The sequence below is a fragment of the Equus asinus genome, chromosome 2 (assembly GCF_041296235.1).
Source record: "Equus asinus isolate D_3611 breed Donkey chromosome 2, EquAss-T2T_v2, whole genome shotgun sequence".
NCBI classification, from domain to species: domain Eukaryota; kingdom Metazoa; phylum Chordata; class Mammalia; order Perissodactyla; family Equidae; genus Equus; species Equus asinus.
This window is the reverse complement of record NC_091791.1, coordinates 78,033,198-78,058,628: the sequence shown is the minus strand read 5'-3', so window position 1 is coordinate 78,058,628 and position 25,431 is coordinate 78,033,198. Positions and strand designations below refer to the sequence as shown.

Genomic DNA, 25,431 nt, shown 5'->3' with positions numbered 1-25,431 from the left:
TTTATATATACCTGTAATTGAATAAGAAGCTAGAGGTTTACAACCCAACATGTGCATTTAAAAGTTAATTCCTTGGAAGCGACGTCAGCGTCATGGTGAATGAGCTTGCCCAGCACTCTTTCCCCTCCAACATACAACAAAAAGAAGCATTCAAATTTCAACAAAAAATATCCTAATAGCACATGAATCCTCAGAGACCCACAGCAGCCAAATGACAGAGGGCGGAGAGGCTGGAGCCCCCCTCAGAGGAGCTGGAATGGGGTAAGAGAGAACTTCGCTTCCCCCCCTCCCCAAAGACTGGGATGCTCCTGCAGGAAGCTCTGTGAGGGAAGGAGTGGGGAAGGGGCTGTACATCCCCAGGATCACCCAGGAACCCCTAGGGTCCTTGCAGCCCAGACAGAAGCCCCCTAATGGGGCAAAAGCTTTCACATGTGGTGACCTCGTCAAGCCAAGACCCCACGAGAGCAGATAGAGCTGATCAAGAAACCAGGGTCTGCAGACAAGAGAAAGTGTACCCCCTCCCCCAACATGCACTGTGCCGGCCATCTTAGCTGAAGGTGGAGGTCTCAGAATACATGGCTCTCCACCTCCATCTAGTGGCAACACGCCGTAACTGCAACCGAATAATATCAATGGACAAGACCAGTAGTTCCAGCATCTGTCCATCTTCCAGCATCTGTCAATTCATCAAATCTCCAGACCAGAGGGAAAGCAAGCACCCAGAATTATGTCCTGAGAATTCAGAAATAAGTAAACTAAACAACAATGAATTCAGAATAGCTATTGTCAAAAAACTCAATGAGGTAAAGGAAAATATAGAGAAACAAGTCAACGAGTTCTGGAGTTACTTCACAAAAGAGATTGAAAGTATAAAGAAGAATCAATCAGAAATACTAGAGATGAAAAATACAATGGAAGAAATAAAACATAATATGGATTCCCTGAATGCCTGTGTGGACGCCATAGAGGAGAAAATCAGCATAATCGAAGATAGACAGGTTGAATGGTTCCAGACAGAGGAAGAGAGAGAATTAAGACTAAAAATGAATGAAGAAAATCTCCAAGAAATAGCCGACTCAATGAGGAAATGCAATATAAGAATAATTGGTATCCCGGAGGGCAAAGAAAAGGAGAATGGAGCAGAAAGCATGCTCAAAGAAATAATAGCAGAGAACTTCCCAAATCTAGAGAATGAGAGAGAAACGTGTGTAGAAGAAGCTTTCAGGTCTCCTAGATATGTCAATGTAAAAAGACCTACTGCAAGGCATACAGTAGTAACACTGGCAAAAGTGAATGACAAAGAAAGAATACTCAGGGCAGCAAGGCAGAAGAAAATAACCTACAAAGGAACCCCTATCAGATTTTCAGCAGATTTCTCTGCAGAAACCTTAGAAGCTAGGAAAGATTGGAATGACATATTCAAAACTTTAAAAGATAACAACCTTCAGCCAAGAATACTCTATCCAGCAAAAATATCCTTCATATATGAGGGAGAAATTAAATCTTTTCCAGATAAACAAAAGCTAAGGGACTTTGTAGCCAGGAGACTCCCCCTACAAGAAATCCTAAAGGAGGCCCTCACACCTAAAAAAAGAAAAAAAAGGAGAAAGGGGTCACAAAACACAGAGTAAGGAGACAAATAGAATCAGAATAGAACAGCAAATATACAACTATAGCATTAGGGTAAAGGGAAGGAAAACACCAAAAACAAAGACAATTTTAGCACACTAACCACAAACTCACAACACAAGTTGGAATGAGAGATGACAATAATAACTTAGGAGGGGAGGAGGAAAGGGACTGAATCAGTTTAGGCTAAGGAAATAAGAGGCCACCAGAAAGTGAACTATGTTATACATGAGATTCTGAATACAAACTTCAGGGTAGCCACTAAACTTAAAAACAGAACAGAGACACAAAAATAAATAAGGAAGTAAGAAACTGCAGAAGTCAATGGGTAGGCCAAAACACAGAGGACTCTTACAATCTCCCAAAGCTAAGTCAAGAAGAAGCAGACAGTCTGAACAGACCAATCACAAGGAAAGAGATTGAAACAGTAATCAAAAGCATCCCAAAGAATAAAACCCCAGGACCAGACGGCTTTCCTGGGGAATTCTACCAAAGTTTCAAACTGGATTTCATACCTATACTTTTCAAGCTAGTCCAAAAAACTAGGGAGGATGGAACACTTCCTAACACATTCTACAAGGTCAACATCACGCTGGTACCAAAGCCTGACATGGACAGCATGAAAAAGGAGAACTACAGGCCAATATTGCTGATGAACATAGATGCAAAAATTCTCAACAAGATTTTGGCAACTTGAATTCAGCAATACATCAAAAGGATCATAAATCATGATCAAGTGGGATTCATACCAGTGACACAGGGATGGTTCAACATCCACACGTCAATCAATGTGATACACCACATCAACAAATCGAGGAATAAAAACCACATCATCATCTCAATAGATCCAGGGAAAGCATTTGACAAGATCCAACAGCCATTTATGATAAAAACTCTGAACAAAATGGGGATAGAAGGAAATTACCTCAACATAATAAAGGCCATATATGACAAACCCAAAGCCAACATCATACTCAATGGGCAAAAACTGAGCATCATCCCCCTGAAAACATGAACAAGACAAGGATGCCCTCTATCACCACTCTTATTCAACAGAGTGTTGGAGGTTTTGGCCAGAGCAATTAGGCAAGAGGAAGGAATGAAAGGAATGCAAATAGGGAGGGAAGAAGTCAAACTCTCACTGTTTGCAGATGGCATGATCTTATATATAAAACCCCAAAGAATCCACTGGAAAACTTTTAGAAATAGTCAACAACTGAAGCAAAGTTGCAGGATATAAAAATCAACTTACAGAAATCAGTAGCATTTGGGAAAAAATATTTGCAAGTCATATATCCGACAAAGAGTTAATCTCCATAATATATAAAAAATTCACACAGCTCAACAACAAAAAATCAAACAACCCGATCAAAATATGGGCAGGAGACATGAATAGACATTTCTCCAAAGAAGATATATGGATGGCCAATAGGCACATGAAAAGATGTTCATCATCACTGATCATCAGGGTAATGCAAATCAAAACTACACTAAGATATCACCTTGCACCCATTAGAATGGCAAAAATAACCAAAACAAAAAGTAACAAGTGTTGGAGAGGTTGTGGAGAAAAAGGAACCCTCATACACTGCTGGTGGGAATGCAAACTGGTGCAGCCACTATGGAAAACAGTACGGAGATTTCTCAAAAAATTAAAAATAGAAATACCATATGACCCAGCCATCTCACTACTGGGTATCTAGCCAAAGAGCTTGAAGTCAGCAATTCCAAAAGTCCCATGCACCCCTATGTTCATTGCAACATTATTCACAATAGCCAAGATGTGGAAACAATCTAAGTGCCCATCAACTGATGATTGGATAAAGAAGATATGGTATATATATACAAGGGAATACTACTCAGCCATAAAAAAAGAATAAAATCATCCCATTCACAACAACATGGATGGACCTTGAGGGAATTAATGTTAAGTGAAATAAGCCAGATAGAGAAGGACAATCTCTGTATGACTCCACTTATATGAGGAATTTAAACATGTAGACAAAGAGAACAGATTAGTGGCTACTAGGGGAAAGGGGGGGGTGGGGGCAGGCACAAAGGGTGAAGGGTGCACCTACAACACGAATGACAAACAATAATGTAAAACTGAAATTTCACAAGATTGTAAACTATCATAAACTCAATAAAAATTAACATAAAAAAATTCAATTCCTTGTAGAATTTTCTGAATGAATAAACATAAAGGCTCTCTCATTCATCAAGAGTCACAGTTAATTATGTAATGATCCAACATCCATTATATGTTACACAGCAAAGCAAGATATGCTCTCTTTGGAGAAAGCATAATTCAAATAACATCTGGAACTTTGAATTTAAACTTAGAAATGTGCTCAAAAATAATAATGATGATGATAACAATAGGAAGAATAGCAAATCATCATCATGAGCTAGGCACTGTTCCATGTACTTTTCACATATGAATTTACAAGAATCAAGTACCTAGGAATCCAATGTAAAGTTGTAGGGAAGGAAAGCACATGTATGAGTGATACTTAGGAAGGGGGATTAAATGGGAATTTAGTACCAGTTTTTGTGCCACAGAGATGAGAGGTAGCCACACTTAAGGGTCATTAAGGGAGAAAACCTTAAATTTCACCTATTACATATTTAAAAAATATAAGTCACATTACTAACCTTGGAGAAGGTCTTTTTACATTGATGTAGTTAGGAGAGCTAATGGCTTTTTTCACTCATATTTCCAGCTCCTTCCCCAGGTTTTGGAAGTTCTCAGCTATTATTTCTTTGAACAAGCTTTCTGCTCCATTCTCCTTCTCTTCTCCCTCTGGAACACCTATGAGCCTTAGGTTCCATTTCCTAATTGATTTGGATATCTCAAATAATTTCTTCATTTCTTTTTAGTTTTAGTTCTCTCTCCTCTGCCATCTGAAGCATTTCTATATTCCTATCCTCTAAATTGCTAATTTTATCCTCCATGATATCAGCTCTGTTATTTAAGGACTCCAGATTTTTCTTTATCTCATTCATTGTGTTTTCACCTCCAACATTTCCGACTGATTTTTTGTTATAGTTCCAATCTCTTTTGTGAAGAATTCCCTCTGTATTAATTTTGTTCCTGATTTCACTTAAGTGTCTGAGTTCTCTTGTAAGTTGTTGAGTTTTTTACTGATAGCTGTTTTGAATTCTCTGTCATTTAGATTGTAGATTTCTGTGCCTTCAGGATTGATTTCTGGCTGTTTGTCTTTTTCCTTCTGGTCTAGAACATTAACAACTTCTTCATACTATTTTATAGGGTGGATGTGTGCCTTTGCATAGTGATAGTATCTTGTCGCAGATTTCACCTGCCATCATTGTGGGGGGTGTGGGGGCAGGAGCTATGTATTCTGAGCCCACCATGATCTCTGTCAGCTGTGCCCATCCAAACCTGGGCCACTCTTTGAGACTGCAGCAGCCCTGTGGGCTCTCCCACCAACTAGGAAAGTGATCACGGAGGGGCTCAGGGCTGCTGCCGCCTGCTCCCACAGTCCCACCAAGATACACTCCCCTCTTCGAGTCCACAGTAGTACTATGGGTATCTGAGACAGCCAGGAACTTGTTCGCCTGGGCATGCAGATCTGCTGCCATCTGCTCTTAGGTCACACCAGCTGATGCACATAGTAGGATGGGCTTCTCCACTGGATCCAAACCTGAGCCACTTGCTGGGACCATGGTGGGGCTGTGGGCTCTTCCACTGGACAAGAAAGTGATCATTCAGGGGCTCAAGACTGCTTCCACTTGTTCCCACGGTCCTGCCAAGACACGCTCCCCTCTTCTGGGCCACAATGGTACTATGGGCATTCACAGCACCCTGGAACTCTTTTGCCCAGGTGCACAGACCTGCCACCATCTCCTCCTAGGTCACACCACCCATTGTGCTTGGTGGGCGGGGCCTCCCCACTGGGCCTGAGCCTGGGCTGCTCCCTGGGGACCACAGCGGCACTGTGGCCTCTCCCACCAGACAGCAAAGCAATCACCTGGGGATTCATGGCTGCCATCATCTGTTTCCACAGTTGTGCTGATGCACATTCCCACCCTCGGGACCACAGAGGTGCTATGGTTGTTCTAGCTGGGAGAGCAGTCGCACATGTGCACAGGGCTGCTGGGGGGCTGAAGAGTGCTCATCTATCTCACCACCTCCCCAGGGGTAGTGCATCCACCTTCTGACATATAGCTACATGGGTCTATCAGGCATCCTGATGTGCTGTGTGGGTATCCTCCACTGATCAATGAATGCCCATTTAGTTGTAGTTTGAAGAGAGAGAGACAAAGCGAACAGCTCACCCCACCATGTTGCTGATGTCGCTTTTTGGGTTTTTTTACACACATATTTTATTGAACTTTGTAAGTGAGAATCCTAATGCCCTGAATTGGGGGTACTTTTTTCCTTAAAAGAGGACTCGTTTTCTTTTGCTTATAGCAAGCTACTAATCTGAGATGGATTTAGCCAACAATCTGGATACCGTTATGTGGGGTATAGGGAAGAAAGAGTAAAAGATGAACACTCTATCCCTAGGGGAGGAGCACAGAACCATCTTGGGCGTAGAAGCCTTTACTGATATAAAGTAGATGTCTCTTACCACTCAAGAAGAGGCAGGCACACTGAGAAAGCCCTACTGCTGAGGCCCAGGCACATACCTCAGAATGAGGATGGATCAGAACAACAAAGAACATCCCTGCCACCACCACAAGTGAAGCACGGAGTAACAAGTAGCAGAAGTCTGCTGCAGGAGAAGGAGCAAGGGCAAGAGATAAACCTTTTGTGACACAGGCTTGGAAAGATAACTAACAGCTGAAAATGGAGCACAAACATGAGAAAATTCTCCTGATACAAAAGATCCAAGAATTATGGAATAACATCAGACAGAGCCACAGATAATTAACTGGAGTCCAAACGGGGGGAGGGGGAGGAGATGAAAGACATCAAAGCACAGAGTTGAGAAGTGAAGAGAACAACAAGAAAGAAAAATCAAAGGGAAAAAAAAAGCTTAACCTAGAAACATCAAAGCCAAACAGCTGAAAACCACAGATAAAAAAAATTCTTTAAGGCAGCTAGAGAAAACAGAACATTAAATACAGTGGGACAACGATTTAAAAATTAAAGGAGGAAGTAAGTACTTAAGCCAGAAGACAATGGAGTGACATCTTTAAAGGACGGACAGAAAAAAGTGTCAATCCAGAATTCTACACCCAAAGAAAACATCTTTCACTAGTGAAGATGAAATAAATGCTTCTGAGGACAAATAAAAGCTGAGAGAATTCACTGCCAACAGAGCTGTGTTACAAGAAATACTAAAGGAAGCATTAGAAGGAGTAAGATACACAAAGAAATACAGTCGTGTTGCTTAATGATGGTGATACATTCTGAGAAATGCACGGTAGGTGATTTTGTCGTCATACAAACATCATAGAATATATTTACATAAACCTAAGAGTACAGCCTAGGTATAGGGTACCAATCTTATGGGACCACTATCGTACACGCGATTGACTGAAATGTTATGTGACACATGACCGTAAGGAGTACTGAAAACGGTTACAAAAAAAAAAAAGACGGTAAAATGAAGACTTTGTAATAACTTTACAAGACGATTGTCTAAAGCAAAAATATTAATAATGCATTACGAGGTTTCTAAGTAAAAATGTTTGACTACAATATCACAGAGTGGGAGAGAGGAATAGAAGTATACTCTTATAAGATTGTAAGGCTACATGTAAAATAGTATAATGTCATTTGAATTAGACTGTGATAAGCTGAAGACGTATAATGTGTACTTGACAGAGATTGCATTGCCCAAGTGGCTGAACTGGACCCATGGAGGCTCTGGCTTCCCCAGTAGCAGTCTGATGCAATAGGGCACCCACTTAAAACATAAACTAAAATGGAGGTGATACTAATAAGTAAATAGTAGAGATAAAGCAAAATAAAAATTCTCCACTAATCAAAAAGAGATAAAAAGGAGAAAAAAGGGAAAAAAAGAACAGATAGGACAAATAGGAAACAAGCAGCAAAATAATAAATTTGAGTCCAAACATACAAAAATTATGTTAAATTTAAGTGATTGAAATATTCCAATTAACAAGTAGAGGTTTTCACATTAGACAAAAAAGACCCAACCAAGTGTTATCTGTAAGAATTCCACTTTAAATATAAATAGGTTAAAACTAAAAAGATGGAAAAAGATATACCATGAAAACATTCATTAAAAGAAAGCTGGAGTAGCTATATTATCAAAGTAGACTTCAGAACAAAGAGTACTACCAGGTCCAGAGAGAGACATTACATAATCATAAACGGGTCAGTTCATCAAGAGGACATAAAGATCCCAATATATGTGCACTTAACAATTCTTCAAAATTCATAAAGCAAAAACCAATGAACTGAAAGGAGTAAAAAACAAATGCGACAGTATAGCTGGAGACGTCAACACTGCTTTCTTACTGTGTCAATGACAAAGCTTTTAAATATTATACCCCCACCTGATTTTCCCATTAGCCCTGAGATTTTCAATACGCTATTTTGTATAGAGCAGTGATTTTTTAGGAATGCACATATTTTTATAACAGAATTCACTGTATTAGTATACCTTCACTTCTTTCCACTTGTTTTTAGCCTGTCATCAAAACAGATAGAACCTTTCTGTGTTGCCTAGATTTGTAACTGTTACGTTCTCTTCTGTTATCTAATTTCCACCTTTGCTTTAAAATTAGTTCTTCAGTTAAATTCAGAGTTCACCACCAATCTTTTTACTGTCCTTTTTTGTCACTTCTTGACTATCTGATATTCATCCTCTAACTGAGGCTTCTGGGAACAAAGGTTCAGAGTTCCTACCTATTCAAAATAGATTTGCTCTTTTTTTAAAAAAAAAAAAACATCTTTTCAACTGGGTATAAAATTCTTAATCTGACTCCCTGAGGATTTTGTAGGAATTGCTCTGTTGATTTTTAGCAGCAAATTTTGCTATGGAAAAGACTGAAGCTAGTTGGACTTTTTCTTCTTTACTGGCTGTCAAAATGATCCTTTGTCTTTGAAATCTAGTAACTTTGAAATCTTTATTTTACTAGGCTACATTATGATGTTCACTATTTTAGCTCCATTACCCTGACTGAAGGTTTGCCCTCTTAAGTAGATTCAATTGTACTGGTTTTTCTCCCTCCAAAAAAGAGTTCTTGGAATATTTAAAATACTTGTCCTATTTCTTTGATTTCCTATTTTGGGGAATGAATTGTAAGTATGATATGTATATGGAATCTCTTTTATTCTTTTTTATGTAATCTTCAAGTTTTATTTATCTCAGTTTCTCCTTGCTCACTTTTCTCATTTATTTTTGAATTTCAGCAGTCCCTATTCTTCCTTGGGATTCCTCCACTTTGCCTTCCTTACTATGATTTTATTTCCTGTTACAATTCCTTTCTGAGTTTGACATCCCACAATTCATTTTCTACTATTGCCTTATTAACATCTTTCTTGTATCACAGAGGTAACCAATTCAATTAGTTCTCCTTTTTGAAATTCATGGTTTAATATTTGGTCACATTATTTATATACTTTATGACCACTTTGATCAGATGACAACTCAATCACCAACTACTTTTTTTCTGAATTTTTTCATTCCTTTTTTTCTTGAGAGTTTGTATACATTTTGTGCTGGCATGAGCTAAGGGACAGCTCACTGCATGAGGTTTACCTGGGAGAGAGAATAGAGCCATGTCTTTACGCTAACAGGATAATTCCTCTTGAACAAGTGTTTTGCCCATGTACCAGACTCAGTTTATAGATCAACCCAGATCTGCCTTCCTATCTCACCAGAGTAGCTTCAGCAATGGCTTGCTCTGTTGGTAAACATGAAGCCAGGTCACTGGGGTTGGCACTGCTGCAGCTACCGACTGAGGAACACCAAGTATTGTGCTGAGTTCACAGAGACTACACATTGCCCAAGTGGCTGAACTGGACCCAAGGAGGCTCTGGCATCTCCAGCAGGTGCCAAGAGAGTCTGTCTGATGTAATCGAGAAATGAGAGGGAGTTAAAACTGTACAGAACAGCCTTATCTAATGAGAGAGACGAACAAGAAGACAGCAGATACATCATTTTCCCTTCCACCTTTCTGACAGGCTGTTCCGGAACACAGTGGTTCACATGAAGACTCTGAAGATATCTTGCTAGACTGAGCAATCAGATATGCTTATTAGTGTGCTAACTAAGCTCTTTATAGCTAACTAAGTAATTGCCCCCTTGTACTTTCCCTTCCTCCTAACCAGCCTTACTCCCCCGTGCCCTCATTTTTGTAGGTCTGCACATCCTGACCAATTGTTATCAAGTAAGATTTTGCTTCAGAGTCTGCATTCTAGGAATACCCACTAGGATAGCATGTAAGTTTATTTCTCTGTATATAGGCGTCCGTGAGGTTTTTTTCCCCAAATGGAAAGTCTCTTTTCTTGTACTGTCATAGAAACAGAGTGCTACTGAAAAATATGGCTTGCGTATCTGTTTCCACACTTAATCCTAATATATCTGCTTTGCAAAACTGAAGTGTATCCAAGGAAGGTCCAGCTATCCTGTGCACAGCATCGCTGTTACTCTAAAGATTTAGCTTCCCACAGCTCAGACTACGTACTTTGTCCCTGAAAAGTACTTTGCCAGTTCCTTTGAGTATCAGAAATGCTCTTATTTTCTATCCATCTGCTGATACATACACTCCTGCTTGATTTTTTCAATGATTTTGCAGCTTTTACACTTGTATTGATTTGGGATTTCAGATATCCTCTAGTGTCATAAAATGGAGTCTCTGTTGCTCATTTTCCTTAATGTTTCTGAATGATTTGCAGGCACAGAGAGAGAAAATGCTGACTTACACCTCCTCCTTCAAAGAATTTCACTCTCCTTGAAACACTACCCTCACTTGACTCCAGGATACCGCATTCCCTGTCCCCCCCTCACCCCTAAACTGCTTCTTCTCTGCTCTTTGCTGAGTTTCCTCACTTTCACGACTTCTGAAAGATAGTGTCCTCAGGGAGCAACCTTAAGACCTCTCAAATCTGTCCCTTCCTACCCCTAAGGAGAGGATATCTAATCCCTTAGCTTTAAATACTAAATTTAAAAACTTTAAATATACCATAAGCTGGTAATTTACATCTACATATACCAAATATAATTTATATATCTAATTTATAATTTTTATTTACCCAATAAATTATCTCCAACCTAGACTCTTTCCCTAACCACCTCTGCTTATACATCCAAATGCTTATTCACATGTAAACTTAGATATTTTATAGTCATCTGGAACTTGGTATGTGCAACTGAAACTTCTAATATCCCTGCAAAACTGTTACTCCCCAAAATTCCATCTTGGCAACTGGAACCTATTCATCCAATTGCTGGACAAGGTCTTTGCAGTCAGTCTTTACTCCTCTCTTTCTCTCGCATCCTTTAACCAATTCAACAGCAAATCTTATAGGCCCCACTTTCAAAACAGATGCAGAAGCCAATTGCTTTTAATCTTCGTCACCACTTCCACCCAAGGGTAAGCTACCATCACCTTCTCATAGATTGAAATACTGTCCTGACTGATGTTCCTGCCTTCATCCCTCTGCCCCCTATATTATTTTCTTTGCCCACCAGCCAGAGAAATCAATTTAAAAGATAAAACAGCACATGATGTTTATCAGGTAAAATTATACTAACTGCTTCTCATTTCACTCAGAATAAAATCAAAGTCCTTATCATGGCCCAATGGCCCTACATAATTTGAGCTCCCATTACCTCTATAATGCCAACTCTTACCACTCTTCACACACTCATTTCCCCCAATCCACACTGACACTTGTGAGTGCTCAAAAACACTAAATACATTCCTGCCTCGGTGGACTGACATTTCATGTTACTTCTGCCATCAAGACTCCCCATGATTCTCACCCTCATTTCAATCAAGTTGATATCATCAAAAAGGCCTTTCTGAAGCTCCTTTCAAATGTATAACACTGCATCATATTTAACCTTCTTTAATTTCCTTGCTATTTTATTGGCATATTATATGTGTGTGTATATGTGTTGTTTGTTTTTTATCTTTCTCTCCTTATCAGAACATAAGTTCCATGAAGTCAAGGACAAAATGTAGTTCATTGATGCATTTCCAGCACCTAAAACTTTAGTGACACACAGTAGGTACTCAATATTTGCTGAATGGAAAATGAACATACAAGCAAACACTTGAGAATAAAAAGACTGCGCACCATGTCACCTGGTGTCCATCTGTTTAATACTCACTAACTCACCTGGGTGGCTCTGGCTTGAGGACTCTTCCTCTAATATCCAGAGCTGTTCTCCCCGTTCCAACTTGAAGATCACTTCCGGTTTAGGGATGCAATATCCTGTAAATGGGAAATGACATGAATTGGGCTAGGCTCATGGACCTCAGGGCCTCTGAAGAAGACAGAAAACGAAGCTTCAGGGGCCAATTTCAATCTTGAAAAAGAAAACATTCTTCATGGAGTCTCAACAGTCCTTCTGCTTAACACCCTGAATCTCAAACTTAAATATCATTAAATTCAACAAAGTTCCCACAGTTTTCAGCAACCAAGAAAGGATGTGCACACTAGGAGTCTACATGGAAAACAGTCCCTACCCACTGAGACGAGGTGGCTGTAGTTCTCCAGCATCACGTCCCTGTACAGGGTCCTCTGAGCAGGGTCCAGGTGCTGCCACTCCTCCTGGGTGAAGCCCACAGTCACATCCTCAATTGATAAGGATCCCTGAAACAGCATATTTACGTTCCAATTTAAGTAATCAGAACTGGAAGACATGAAAAAGCTGTATGAGAACTGTTATGATGCTCACTATTTAGAGATACCAGAAACTGTGTTTATGGGATGTTGACTTTTATACTGTACTTGCTTAGAGAAGGAGAAATCATAAAAGATATTCCCCACCACTGTAATAAGTTATCAGTATCCCACTATGTGCCTATGTGCCATAAAGAACTCTCCTACTTTGGGAGAATTTGAAGAGAAATAAAACAATGTTACCGTTCTTAAGGAGCATTAGTTTGATAAACAGACACAAACATATAAGCATACAACACAATAAGATATTACTATTGCGAAAAGATGTGCAAAGGTGACTGAGGTTACAAAGGGGAAAAAAGTTCTATTCCTGCTATTTGGGTGGTTTTGTTCACTGAAGAGGTAAAGCTTTGAGTTGTTAAACAATAACAGAATAACATTCATGAACCTGGGGCAACAGTATAACCACAGACACATCTCAAATATGTAGTTAAAGGAAAAGCAATCAGCACATAGGAGGGTACTTTATGGGACTATGACAAGATAAAGAGCTAAAGAGGTATTCAGGCAATAAGTTACTGAATAATTTTGGACACAACTCCTATAGAATATGGGTGTCCAAAATATTCAGTTACTCTTCCATCTGGGAAACATTTTTATTTATAAATTGTAAACTTATATTGTCAATTTATATATTAAATTTCATTCTTATGTTTTTAGATTAAAATAAATGTAAGTAGGCATCTGAACATTTTCTTCTCAAATGCGAATGGACTATCTTACAGCTCCTACATTACATATCCCTCACTTAGGAGATGACTACTGTGGATAATCATGAGCCAACAGACATAAGCAGAGACAGAGAAGTATCATTCCCAGGTTATCAAAACAAATAGCTTGTAAATACTCATGGCATATACTGAGAATTGCAAAAGAAGAAGTCAAATATTAGGTAAAAAAAACTGGTCAATTGGAAATAATAGGTCAAATAGAGTAAAAATGAACTAGTGCAATAAAGCAAGAAAATGATATAAAAATTATAAAGATTAGAAAAGAATAAATAAAGCTGTTATTTGAAGATGTCATAACTCTTTATGAAGAAACTGCAGAGACATCTATAGACTAATTACTAGAACTAAGAAGTGAGCCTAGCAAGTTTTCGGATGCAAGCTCAATATATAAAAATCAACAGGATTTCTGGATACCAGCAACTAATTGATAGTTTTAAAGTACCACTTACAGTAATATCAAAAACATGAAATACTTAAGTCTAACAAAACATTGTCCAAGACTATTACACAGAAATTATAAAGGATTATTGACAAAAACAAACAAATGAAGGGATATACTATATTCATGGATTGGACAACTCAATATTATAAAAAATCTCAATTCTCCCCAAATACGTTTATAAAGTCAAGACAATCCTTATCAAAAACTTAGCAGACGTTTTTGTAGAAACTGACAAGTTGATTCTCAAACTTATATAGAAATTCAAAAGATCAAGAATAGACAAAGCAATCTTGGAGAAGAAAAATTAACTGGGTAAATTCACACTAATTATGGTAGGCAGAATTCTAAAATGACCTCCAATGACCCACACCCTTATATAATCTCCTCCTTTCTAGTATGGGAGAGACTTGTGTTCCTGTGATTATGTTACATTCTAAGGCAAAACAAATTTTGCAAGTATAATTAAGATCTCTTAATCAGCTGGCTTTGAGTTAATTAAAAGGGAGATTGCCTTGGGTGGGCCCAACCTAATTAGGTGAGTTTTTTAAAAGAACGTAAAATATCAGAGATGCTTCTACTGGCCTCAAAGAAGAAGCAAACTACTGTGGGTTCTACAGCTACATAGAAATGAATTCTGTGACATGTATGGAAGGGACCACAAGCCTCAGATAAGGAGTCCCTGGTGACACCCTGATAGCAGACTTATGCCTAAGGAGAGGACCTTGCTAACCTAGTCCCAGAATCCTAACCCACAGAAACTATGAGATAATAAATTTCTGTTGTTTTAGACTGCAAAGTTTGTGGTAACTTATTATGAAGTAGTAGAAAACTGACATACTAGTGGATATAAAGATTTATATAAAGTTAAGAGTAATTTAAGAGAAGTTGGTATTGGTGAAAGAATAAACCGAAAGACCAATGGAACCAAATTTATAGTCTAGAAACAGACTCACAAATATGGACACCTAGTTTATAAAAAAAAGTGTCACAGTAGAACAATGAGAAAAGGACTGTCTTTTCAATAAACCATGAAGGATTAAATGGTTATCCATATGGAAAAAAACAAACGACTTCAATCTCACATAATATGTGAAAATCAATTCCATATGGATTTTAGATTGAAATGTGATCAGTAAAACAAGAGAACTTTTAGGTAATAACACAGAAAACTATCTTCATGACCTTTAGACAAGCAAAGATCTTTTAAGCAATACACCAAAAATACTAACCATTAAGGAGAAGACTGAAATAAAGTGGACCACATTAACATTAAGAACTTCTATTAATCAAAGGGAAACCATAAATTAAAAAAAAAAAAGTAAATCAGACAGTAGGAAATTTGGCAACACACTGAACTGATAAAGGGATTATTCCAGAATATATAAAATACTCCTAAAATAAATAACAACAAGACAACCTAATAGAAAAACGAGAAAAGGACTTGAACAGTCACTTCACAAAAGAAGACATCCACGTGGCCAATAAACATGCCAAAACGTGCTCAACCTAAATAGCCAACCACTGGATGAAAGGTTATTGGGAAAGAGGACATTCATATAGTCTCAAAGTTTCACCTGACAAACTATTAGTTTACTAAAGGGTGGAAAGAACATCTACTGTTCAGATGGAGATGTTTGATGGCATTACCAATAATGGTACAATCTGACCTTATAAGAAGCATGTAATAAATGGAAATAATAAAAATATATAATCTGAATCTAATCATGAGGAAAAACATATAAGTCAAATACAGATGTGAGGAGCATTCTACAACAGTGCTTCTCAACATGGTTGCACTGCCTGGGTGTCACCCCTGGGTTTCTGACTTAACTGATATGGAGTATAGCCTGGGTATAGGAATATTTAAAGAGCTCCAGATGATTCTAAAGCATAGTTAAGTTCAAGAATAACTACTCAACAGGACATGTGACCAGGACTTTCTAAAAACATCCATATTACGAAAGAATACAAAGGCATGATCTTTGATTGAATCTTGAACCCAATAAAGTCATAAAGAACACTTTGGGAACGAATGGGGATATCACAGATAAAGAGAGAGAGAATATGTGGTTAAAAGGCTTATAACAGTTAAATCTAGGTGAATGAGCATTTTTTAATTTTTTTAACTATAAATACTTAGGCATGAAGTTGTAACAAGAAAGAAACAAAATCTACATAAAGAAAACTATCAAATCATTCCTTAAAAAAATTATATTTGAAGAAACTCAAAGCTAGCCCATGTTCTCAGAACGGAAATCTTAGCATCAAAAAGATTTCAGTTCATAATGTTACTAGAGCAATTTAATACAGTCTCAAAAAAATACCATCAAGCTTTTAACCCAGAGAAACACAAGCTGAGTAGATATTTTAACTGGAAGAATAAGCAAGGAAAGCCAAGAAAAACCTGAAAAAGGAGCAATGAGAGATAACCTATCAGATATAAACATATTACAAAGCTCCCATAATTAAAATAATGTGGTACAGGCAGATAAATAGAAAGAGATATCAAAGGAAAGAAGCTCAAATGCACCTGGAATTTAGTAATGATACAGACAGTGTCATAAAGTAGGAAAAAGAATTTTCATTAAGAAATGGTAGGGTAACTGAACAGATAGGTTAAAAAGGATAAAATAAGATACATTCTCATCTACACATCATGAAAACTCCAAATCGATTAATCAAAGTTAAATGTAAAAAAGAGATCCTACAAAATTAGAAAAAAAGTTGGGTGAATTCCCCTATAATTAAAAATGAATAAAACTTCCCTAACCATGACTAAAACTCTAGATTCAATAAAAGAAAATATCAATAAATTTGACTACATAAAATTAGAAATTAAAAAAGTAAAACCCTCTGCATAATTAAATAAATAAACAAAACTAAACTAAAAAAGACAACCTAGGAATAAGTATTTGCAACTTACATGACAAAGAAGTGTTAATATCCCTATATAAAGAGTTCCTAAAAATATAGAAGGGGAAAAACCCAACAACCTGATAGAAGTATGACTAAGAATCATAAACAGAAAATTCACAGAACAGAAAAGCAAACACCACCAAAACTTAGGAAATCAAGCTCATTCTTTAAAATAAAAAGAAAAATGTAAATAAAAATTACAGCAAACCATTTCACTCCTATGGGACTGGCAGAAATCCAAAAGAATAACAATACAAATACTTAAGTTTAATTTGCTATAGGCATAAAAACACCCTCATATCTTGTGGCTGAGAAGACAAAATGATCAACTACAATGGCAATATTTAGCTAAATTACCTATGCATTTACCACTTGATCCAGAAATCCCACTTCTGGGAATCAACCACAAGGACATACTGGCCAAAAAAGCAAAGATGTAGGCACAAGGCTACCTCACCACTTATATTTGCAAAAGACTAGAAATGACCCAAATGTTGATTAATAAAGAACTGGTTGAATCTATTATGTTGTATTCACACAATGGACTGCTAAACAACTGAAAAAAGAACTAAGGAATATCTCTACATAGTGCCACAGAATGAACTCCATAATGTATCATTATGTAACGAAATTAAGTTTGAGAAAATCAAGTATAACATGGTAGTTTTTATATAAAAAAGGGACAAAGAAAGATCTACAGATGGATCTGCTTATGTTAAAAATAACAATACAGGGGCTGGCCCAGTGGTGTAGTGGTTAAGTTCACGTACTCTGCTTCAGTAGCCCAGGGTTTGCAGGTTTGGATCCTGAACATGGACCTACAGAATTGCTCATCAAGCCATGCTGTGGCAGCATCCCACATACAAAATAGAGGAAGAGTAGGACAGATGTTAGCTCACGGCCAATCTTCCTCAACAACAACAAAAATAAATAAATAACAATACAAAATGAATGGTCACCAGCATAGGGTGAGGGAAGAAACAAGAAACAGGATGGAGGGGACAGGGATAGAAGTTAGACCTATCTCTGAATATATCTTGCTATAATTTATAGTTCATCTTTGGAAATACAAATATTTTTTATGATTATAAAAAATAATTTTCAGAATGAAAACAAAACCCAAAAAATAAATAGCAAATGAAATAAATGAAATCTAATTGTGTCACAATTTAATGTCATACCACTTAGGATTATCTGTGCTAAATTTAAAACAGGAATGCGACTGTACATCATAATGGAAATATACCCTAAGGACAAAAGAACTGCAAACCCCCCCCCACACACACACACACACACAAATAATCCTGAAATAAAAAGCAAAGACTATGAAAAAAAGATCCATAAATCTGACCACATAAATATGTAAAACTTTCATACAACCAAGGATACCATAAAGTTAAAAGATAAGACAGACCTGGAGAAGATATCTGCCACAAATATAACAAAGGATTACTATATAAAACTCATGAAGGATATCTGTAAACTAGTAAGAAATACAGAACAAAATCAACAGGAAAATATGTACAAATATATAAACAAACATTTCACAGAAGAAAACCAAAAGGCCCAATTTTACTCATAATCAAAATGCAAATCAAAGACAAATCAAAACAATGAGGTTTTCATCATCCACCAGATTGGCCATAATTTTTAAATGACAGTACCGATTGCTAGCAAGGAGGTAAAGAAAGATGTATTATCATATATCAGCTGGTGAGAGTGGTACGGTCACTTAAGAGACCACTTTGGCAGTACTAAATAACATCGGAAGTTCTTACTTTTTATGATCCAACAATTTAATCATGTGTATATGCTCTGGAGAACTGCTTACTCTTACACAGAGAGAGAAAATGTTAAGACATGTTCACTGAAGTTTATACATAAGAATGAAAAATGGAAATGACATAAATGTCTTCCAGTGAAGAAATGGACAACTAAAATGCGATATGGTCTCATTATATTATATTATACCATATACGTCGTATATGTATTAGACAGCATTAAAAAGAATAAAATATTAGTCAATTTGGATAGATCTAAATTTAGTGCAACATTAAATTTAAAAAAAGAGCTGTAATAACATATGTATCAAATGAGATGGTCTACGTAATTCTAAAAAGCAAATAAAACAAAAATACATACTCTTCCATGATACATATATACATTTCTGTCCACTTACACAAACAGAAGGAGAAGTCAATGTATAGACACAAATAGAACAGAACAGTGAGTCGAGGATGAAAGCCCAGGTGTGGTGGGCTGAACAATGGCCCTGAAGATGTCCATGACCTAATCCCCAGAACCTGTGAATATTACTGCATATGGCAAAGGGACTCTGCAGATGTGATTAAGAACCCTGAAAAGAGGAGATTATCCTGGATTATCCAGGTGGACCCTAAACATGATCATAAACATCCTATAAGGAAGAGGCAGAGAGAGATCCTACTACAGAAGGAAGAGGAGATGGCACTGTAAAGACAGAGGCAGAGACTGAAGTGACGCACTTTGAAAATGGAGGAAGGTGGTACAACAGCTGAAAAATGTAAGGAAATAGAATCGTCCCTCAGAACCTCCAGAAGGTACCAGTCCCGCCACCACCTGGATTTTAGCCCCAGAAGACTAATTTCAGACTTCTGACTTCCAAATCCATAAGAGGATAAATTTGTGTTGGTTTAAGCCACTAAATTTGTGTTAATTTATTAGCTATAACAGGAAACTAATATACAGGGAATACATTATTTACCAAGAGTCAAAAAGACTCCATGAAGGAGACATCACTAGAAGGGTAGGAAGGGGGCTGCGTGGAGTGACAGGGGCCACCCGTCCAGGCTTTGCAGAAGAGCACAGGCTTCAAATGCTCAAATGCTGCAGAAAGGTCCAGTAACTCAAAAACTGCAAAATATCATTGGTAACAGACTTCGGTCAGGGAAAACGGCAGAGTAGGGAAGTACGAGGGCCCCACTCCTCCACAGAAACACAAAAGAACTGGCAAAAACTATCAGAATCAATTTCATCAGAACTCCGGAAAACAAAGGTTTACAACAACCAAGCAAATGATTAATTAAAACAAATGCAACTGAAACCTGGTAGGAGAGATGTGTGCTGTTTTAACTTACCCTTGCTTCCTGTCACCCTCAAGCTGTATTAGTTAGCTATGGCTGCCATAACAAAGTACATAGATTGAGTGGTTTAAACAACATAAATTTGTTATCTTGCAAATTTGGAGGCTAGAAGTCCAAGATTGAGGTGTCAGCAGGGTTTGTTCCTTCTGAGGGCTGTGAGAGAAGAATCTGTTTGAGGCCTTTCTCTTTCGCTTGCAGACAGCTATCTTCTCCCTGTGTCTTCACATCATCTTCCCTCTGTAAGTAACTGTGTTCAAATTTTCCTTTTATAAGGACACTAATCATACGGGATTAGGGCCCACTCTAATGACTTCAGGAGACACAATTAAACTCATTTCACTGGCTCAGCAGCAGTCTTGAGGATGGAATCCTATATTCTTGGTGTGGATTCCTGGTGCCAGAGAGAGCAGACTGGAGCTGGTTGTCAAAGAGTTGGGATTGCCTGTTTTGACCTGTCTGGTGAAGACCTGAAAGACTAACACAGAATGCTCAGAACTCTCTCATACAGGAAAAAATGACTACATGGAGAGCATCTATTGAAAACATGCAAAGACAAATGAACCAGTTGCTGCCACTGGTGCAAAGGATATAAGTTGGAGCAAACAACAGATATGCCACAAAAATGTCTGGGAAGAAAAGCTGGGGAGTGAAATGCTTTGGGGCTTTGAAAAGTTTCCATATATTCCTGGAAATCTAGACAACACACACATATCCAGGACAAGGTACATGTTCAAAAAAATGCAAAAAGATCCTAAGCTCTCACTTCTGGAGGACCAAGTTCTGCACCAGCAGGACATGAGGGTGAGGAAAGACTTGTAAACGGTGTGGTGTTGAAGGTATGCTCTAATTCACCCAGACCCAACAGCAAGTAGTGGGAGACTTTTGGCTTTGTTGGCTCTAGGTTTAAGGAAATCTCTGGTAAATCACTAATTGACACCAGGCAAATGGAATAGAGACTTAGGTAATGACATGCGACAAAGAACACAGTCTTCACAAAAATATTCTAGAAATTCACTAAACAACAACAAAAACTTCACCTCACACAATAGTGACAACTCTAAGGGAGAGTGGGGGAAGATCCAATTTCTGAGCTACCACATTATAATAGTCAAAATGTCCAGTTTTCACCAAAAAATTACAAGGAACTTAAATGAGAAAGTACAGCACATTCATAAGAAAGAAGAAAATTAATACTTTCTCTGGGGAGGCCTAGACTTTGGACTTACGAGACAAAGATTAGAAATCAACTGTCTTAGACAAGCTTAAAGAGGCAAAAGACAACATGGACAAAAAACCAGAAGAGTGAAGTTCCACCAAAGAGAATATCAACAAAGACACACGAAGTATAAAAAGGAACCAAATAGAAATCCTGACGTTGAAAAGTACAATAACTGAAATAAAAAATTCACTAAAGAGTTCAACAGCAGATGTGGACAGAAAAAAAAATCAGCAAACTAGAAGATAGGTAAATTGAAATTATATAGTTTGAGAAGCAGAAAGAAAAAAGAATGAAGAAAGACAAACAGAGCTTAAGAGACCTGTGGGACACCACCAAGCGTATCAACATTTGCATACTTGGAGTCCCAGAAGTAGGGGAAGGGGCTGAAAGAACATTTGAAAAATAATGGCTGAAAACCTCCCAAATTCGATGAAAGACATGAATCTACACATCAAAGAAGCTCAAGAAACTTCACAGGATAAACACAAAGAGATCCACACTGAGACACAGTATAATCAACAAAGATAAAAACAAAAAGAGAATCTTGAAAGAAGAGAGAAGTGATTCATCATGTGGAGGAGATCCTCAAAAAGATTAATAGCCAATTTCTCATTAGAAACCATGGAGGAAAAGAGGCAGTGGGATGACATATTAAAGTGCTAAAAGAAAAAACTTGCAGTGAAGAATTCTATATTTAGAAAAACTCTTCTTCAAAATAAAGAAATTAAACCATTCTCAGATAAACAAAAGCTGAGGGAGTTCCTTGCCAACAGATCTGTCCTAATAGAAATGCTAAAAGGAGTCTTCAGGCTAAAATGAATGGAAAACAACCTAAAGCCATTAGTAGAAATAAAGAACACTGTTAAAGCAAACCATAAAGGTAAATATAAAAGCCAGTATTATTATATTTTTGATTAATAAGTCCTCTTTTCTTCCTACCTGACTTGAAAGACATAAGCATAAAACAATGATGACAAATCTATGTTAAATGGGCACACATATTTCTAGGTCTTCTCTAACAAATTCCCACAAGCTGGTGGTTTATAAAGAGAAATTTATTCTCTCACAGTTCTGGAGGCTAGAAGTCTGAAAGCAAGGTGTCACCAAGACCATGCCCCCTCTGGGACTCTGGATAGAATCTTTCCTTGCCTCCTCCTAGCTTCGGATGGTGGACAGCAATACCTGGCACTCCTTGGCTTGCAGGTGCATTACTCCAATCTCTGCTTCTGTCATCACATGGTGTTTTCCCTGTTTGTCTCTATCTTTTTGACATTATAATATGGTAAGAAAGATATATTTTGGTCTTTGTCTCTGGCAGGAGAAAGGAAATAATAAAGATTAGAATAGAGATAAATGAATAGAATAGAAAAATAGAATTAACAAAATGAAAAGTTGTTTCTATGAAAAAAAAACCCAACAAAATTAATGAACCTTTAGCTAGATTGACCAAAAAAGGGAGACAAGACTCAAAATATTAAAATCAAAAATGAAGTGGAGATGTTACTACCGACCTAATAGAAATAAAATGGGTTATAGGAGAATACTACACACAATTATATGGTGAAAATTTAGATGAAATGAATAAACTCCTAGAAACACACAAGTTACCCACTGACTCTGGAAGAAATACAAAATGTGACTAGTAAGCAAAGAGATAATCTTTTCAGGATAAAATCACTCAGTAAACTAGGAATAGAAGGGAACACCACCACATGATAAAAAGCATTTAAGAAAAACCCACAGCTAACATATTTAATGGTAAAAGACTGAAAGCTTTCCCACTAAGATCAGGAACAAGACAAGAATACCCACTCGGGCCACTTCTATTCAAAACTCTAAAAGAAGACCTTGCCAGAGCAAATAGATAAGAAAAAGAAATAAAGGCATCCATATTAGAAAGGGTGAAGTAAACTATCTCTATTTGTAGATGACATGATCTCATAAACAGAAAATCCTAAAGAATCCACAAAAACCTATTAGAGCTAATAAACAAATTCAATAAAATTGTAGAACACAAGATTAACACACAAAAATCAGTTACTTTTCTATACACTAATAACGAACAATTTAAAGTAAATAAAGAAAACAATTCTATTTCCAGTAGCGTCAAAAAGAATAAAATACTTAGGAATAGAGTTAACCAAGGAGGTCCAAGACTTGTACACTGAAAACTACAAAACTTTGCTGAAAGAAATTAAAGATCTAAATAAATGGAAAGACATTCCTTGTTCATAGAATGTAATACTTAATATAGTTAAGACTGCAACACCCCCTAGTGTTTACAGATGCGATGGAAAAGTCAATAGCCTTTTTTCCAGAAATGGACATGATCTTCAAATTCACATGGAATTGCAAGAAACTTCAAACCACCAAAACAATCTTGACAAAGAACAACAAATTGAAGGACTCATATGTCCTGACTTTGAAAGTTGCTACAAAGCAAAAGCATCAAAAAAGTATGGGACTGGCATAAAGATAGATAGATCAACTGACCAGAAAAGAAAGTTCAGAAATTTCCATGCATCTATGGTCAACTGATTTTCAACAAGGGTGCCAAAACCATTCATTGGGAGAAAAAATAGTCTCTTCAACAAATGGTGTTGGGACAACTGGATATCCACACGCAAACAAATGAAACTGGACCCATTCCTCACATTATACACAAAAATTAACTCAAACAGATCAAAGACCTAAATATAAGAGCTAAAACTATAACACTCTTAGAAGAAAATATAGGAGTAAATCTTCATGATCTTAGATTTCACGATGAATTCTTAGCTATGACATCAAAAGCACATGCAGCAAAACAAAAATAGATAAACCAGACTTCATCAAAACTAAAACCTTTTTCAAATCAAATGAATATACTATCGAGAGAATAAAAACTCAACTTACAGAATGGGAGGAAATATTTGAAAATCATATATCTGACAAAAGTCTAGTAACTGAAATACTCTTACAATACACAACCCAATTAAAAATGGACAAAGGACGTGAATAGACATGTCTGCAAAGGAGATAAAGAACTGTCCAGTAAGCACATGAAAAGGTGCTCATTAGTCATTAGGGAAGAGCAAATCAAAACCACAATGAGATACTACTTTATATGCACTACGATAGCTATAAGTAAAAAAAAAAGACAATAACAAGTGTTGTTGAAGATAAGGAGATACTGGAACTCTCATACATTGCTGGTGGATATGTAAAATTATGCAGCCATTGTGAAAAAGAGTTTGGTGGTTCCTCAATAAGTAAAGAATATAATTAACATATGACCCAGCATTTCTACTTCAAGGTAAATACCCAGAAGGATTCAAAGCAGATGTTCAAACAAAAACTTATACATGAATGTTGACAACAGGACTATTGACAACAGCCGTATGGAGGAAACAACCCAAATGTCCATCAACTAACAAAGAGATAAACAAAATATGGTACATCCATATAATGGAATATTATTCTGCTATAAAAAGAAAATGAAATCTTGGTGAAAGGGTACAAACTTTCAACTATAAAATGAATAAGGTCTGAGGATCTAATGTATAACATGCTGACTATAGTTGGTAACACTTGTATTGTATAACTGAAATATGCTAAAACAGAATTTAAATATTCTTACCAAAAAAAGATAAATATGTAAGGTGATGGATCTGTTAATTAATTAGATGGCTAAAAGGGAGAAATCCTTTTATAATGTAAACATATATCAAATCATCATGATGGACACTTTAAATATCTTACAATTTAGTCAATTATAACTTAATAAGACTAAGAAAAAAGGAACGAAGTCTGATAATACGCTACAATATGGATGAACCTTGAAACATACTAAGTGCAAGAAGATGGAGAAAAACACACTGTATGATTACATTTATATAAAATATCCAAAAGAGGCCAGTCCAGTCCACAGAGATGGAGAGTAGATTAGTGGTTACCAGAGAGGTCAAGGGGGAATGGAGAATGACTTAAAAGGGTATTAGGTTTTCTTTTGGGATGATGAAAATGTTCTGGAACTAGATAGTGATGATGGTTGCACAACACTGTGAAGGTGCTAAATGCCACTGAATTGTACACTTTAAAATGATTCACTTTTTATGTGTATTTAACCACAATAAACATATATCATCGGTGACTCTTACAAACCAAATTCCAGCAAATGGTGAACAAGAATTCATTTTGCATGTAGCAGACTGAAATTTGATTAAGTACAGAAACATGTGTCAGAAAATCATGTCTTACCTGAACATTCTACCTACTGAGCAAAACTAAGAATTTTGGAAAGATATTTTAAGGACATGCATTCAATTTATTCTCTAGATATTCTAGGTTTTATCCAGGAAAACAAACAAAACAAGACCATCAGAAAGTTGTCTACATGGGCTTCAGTAATATGGTCACTGAAAAACCTCATTAACTGAGTTCTGCTTGGTACCCTGTCTTTTGCTTCCACTGAAGAATAACTATAGTCATTTATTTCATGGTTGCCACCAGAAGGTTATTCATCATTTACATGA

The 25,431-nt window shown here is 37.0% G+C and overlaps 1 protein-coding gene across 7 annotated transcripts in view; it reads right to left on the bottom strand.

Annotated features, from left to right (window-relative positions):
* Positions 1–25,431, bottom strand: part of LOC106831332 (zinc finger protein 33B-like) — a 34,083-nt gene that overhangs the window by 5,488 nt on the left and 3,164 nt on the right. For 4 of the 7 annotated variants that reach the window (XM_014841467.3, XM_014841466.3, XM_044758354.2 and 1 more), the window contains 2 exons: positions 12,271–12,397; positions 11,921–12,016 (listed from right to left, as the gene is read on the bottom strand). In XM_014841467.3, the coding sequence (XP_014696953.1) occupies positions 11,921–12,016; positions 12,271–12,397 (223 nt within the window). Of the gene's footprint in view, positions 1–11,920; positions 12,017–12,270; positions 12,398–22,099; positions 22,229–25,431 lie in introns of all 7 variants that reach the window. The other 3 variants (XM_044758366.2, XM_070491982.1, XM_044758348.2) reach the window with 1 other exon arrangement.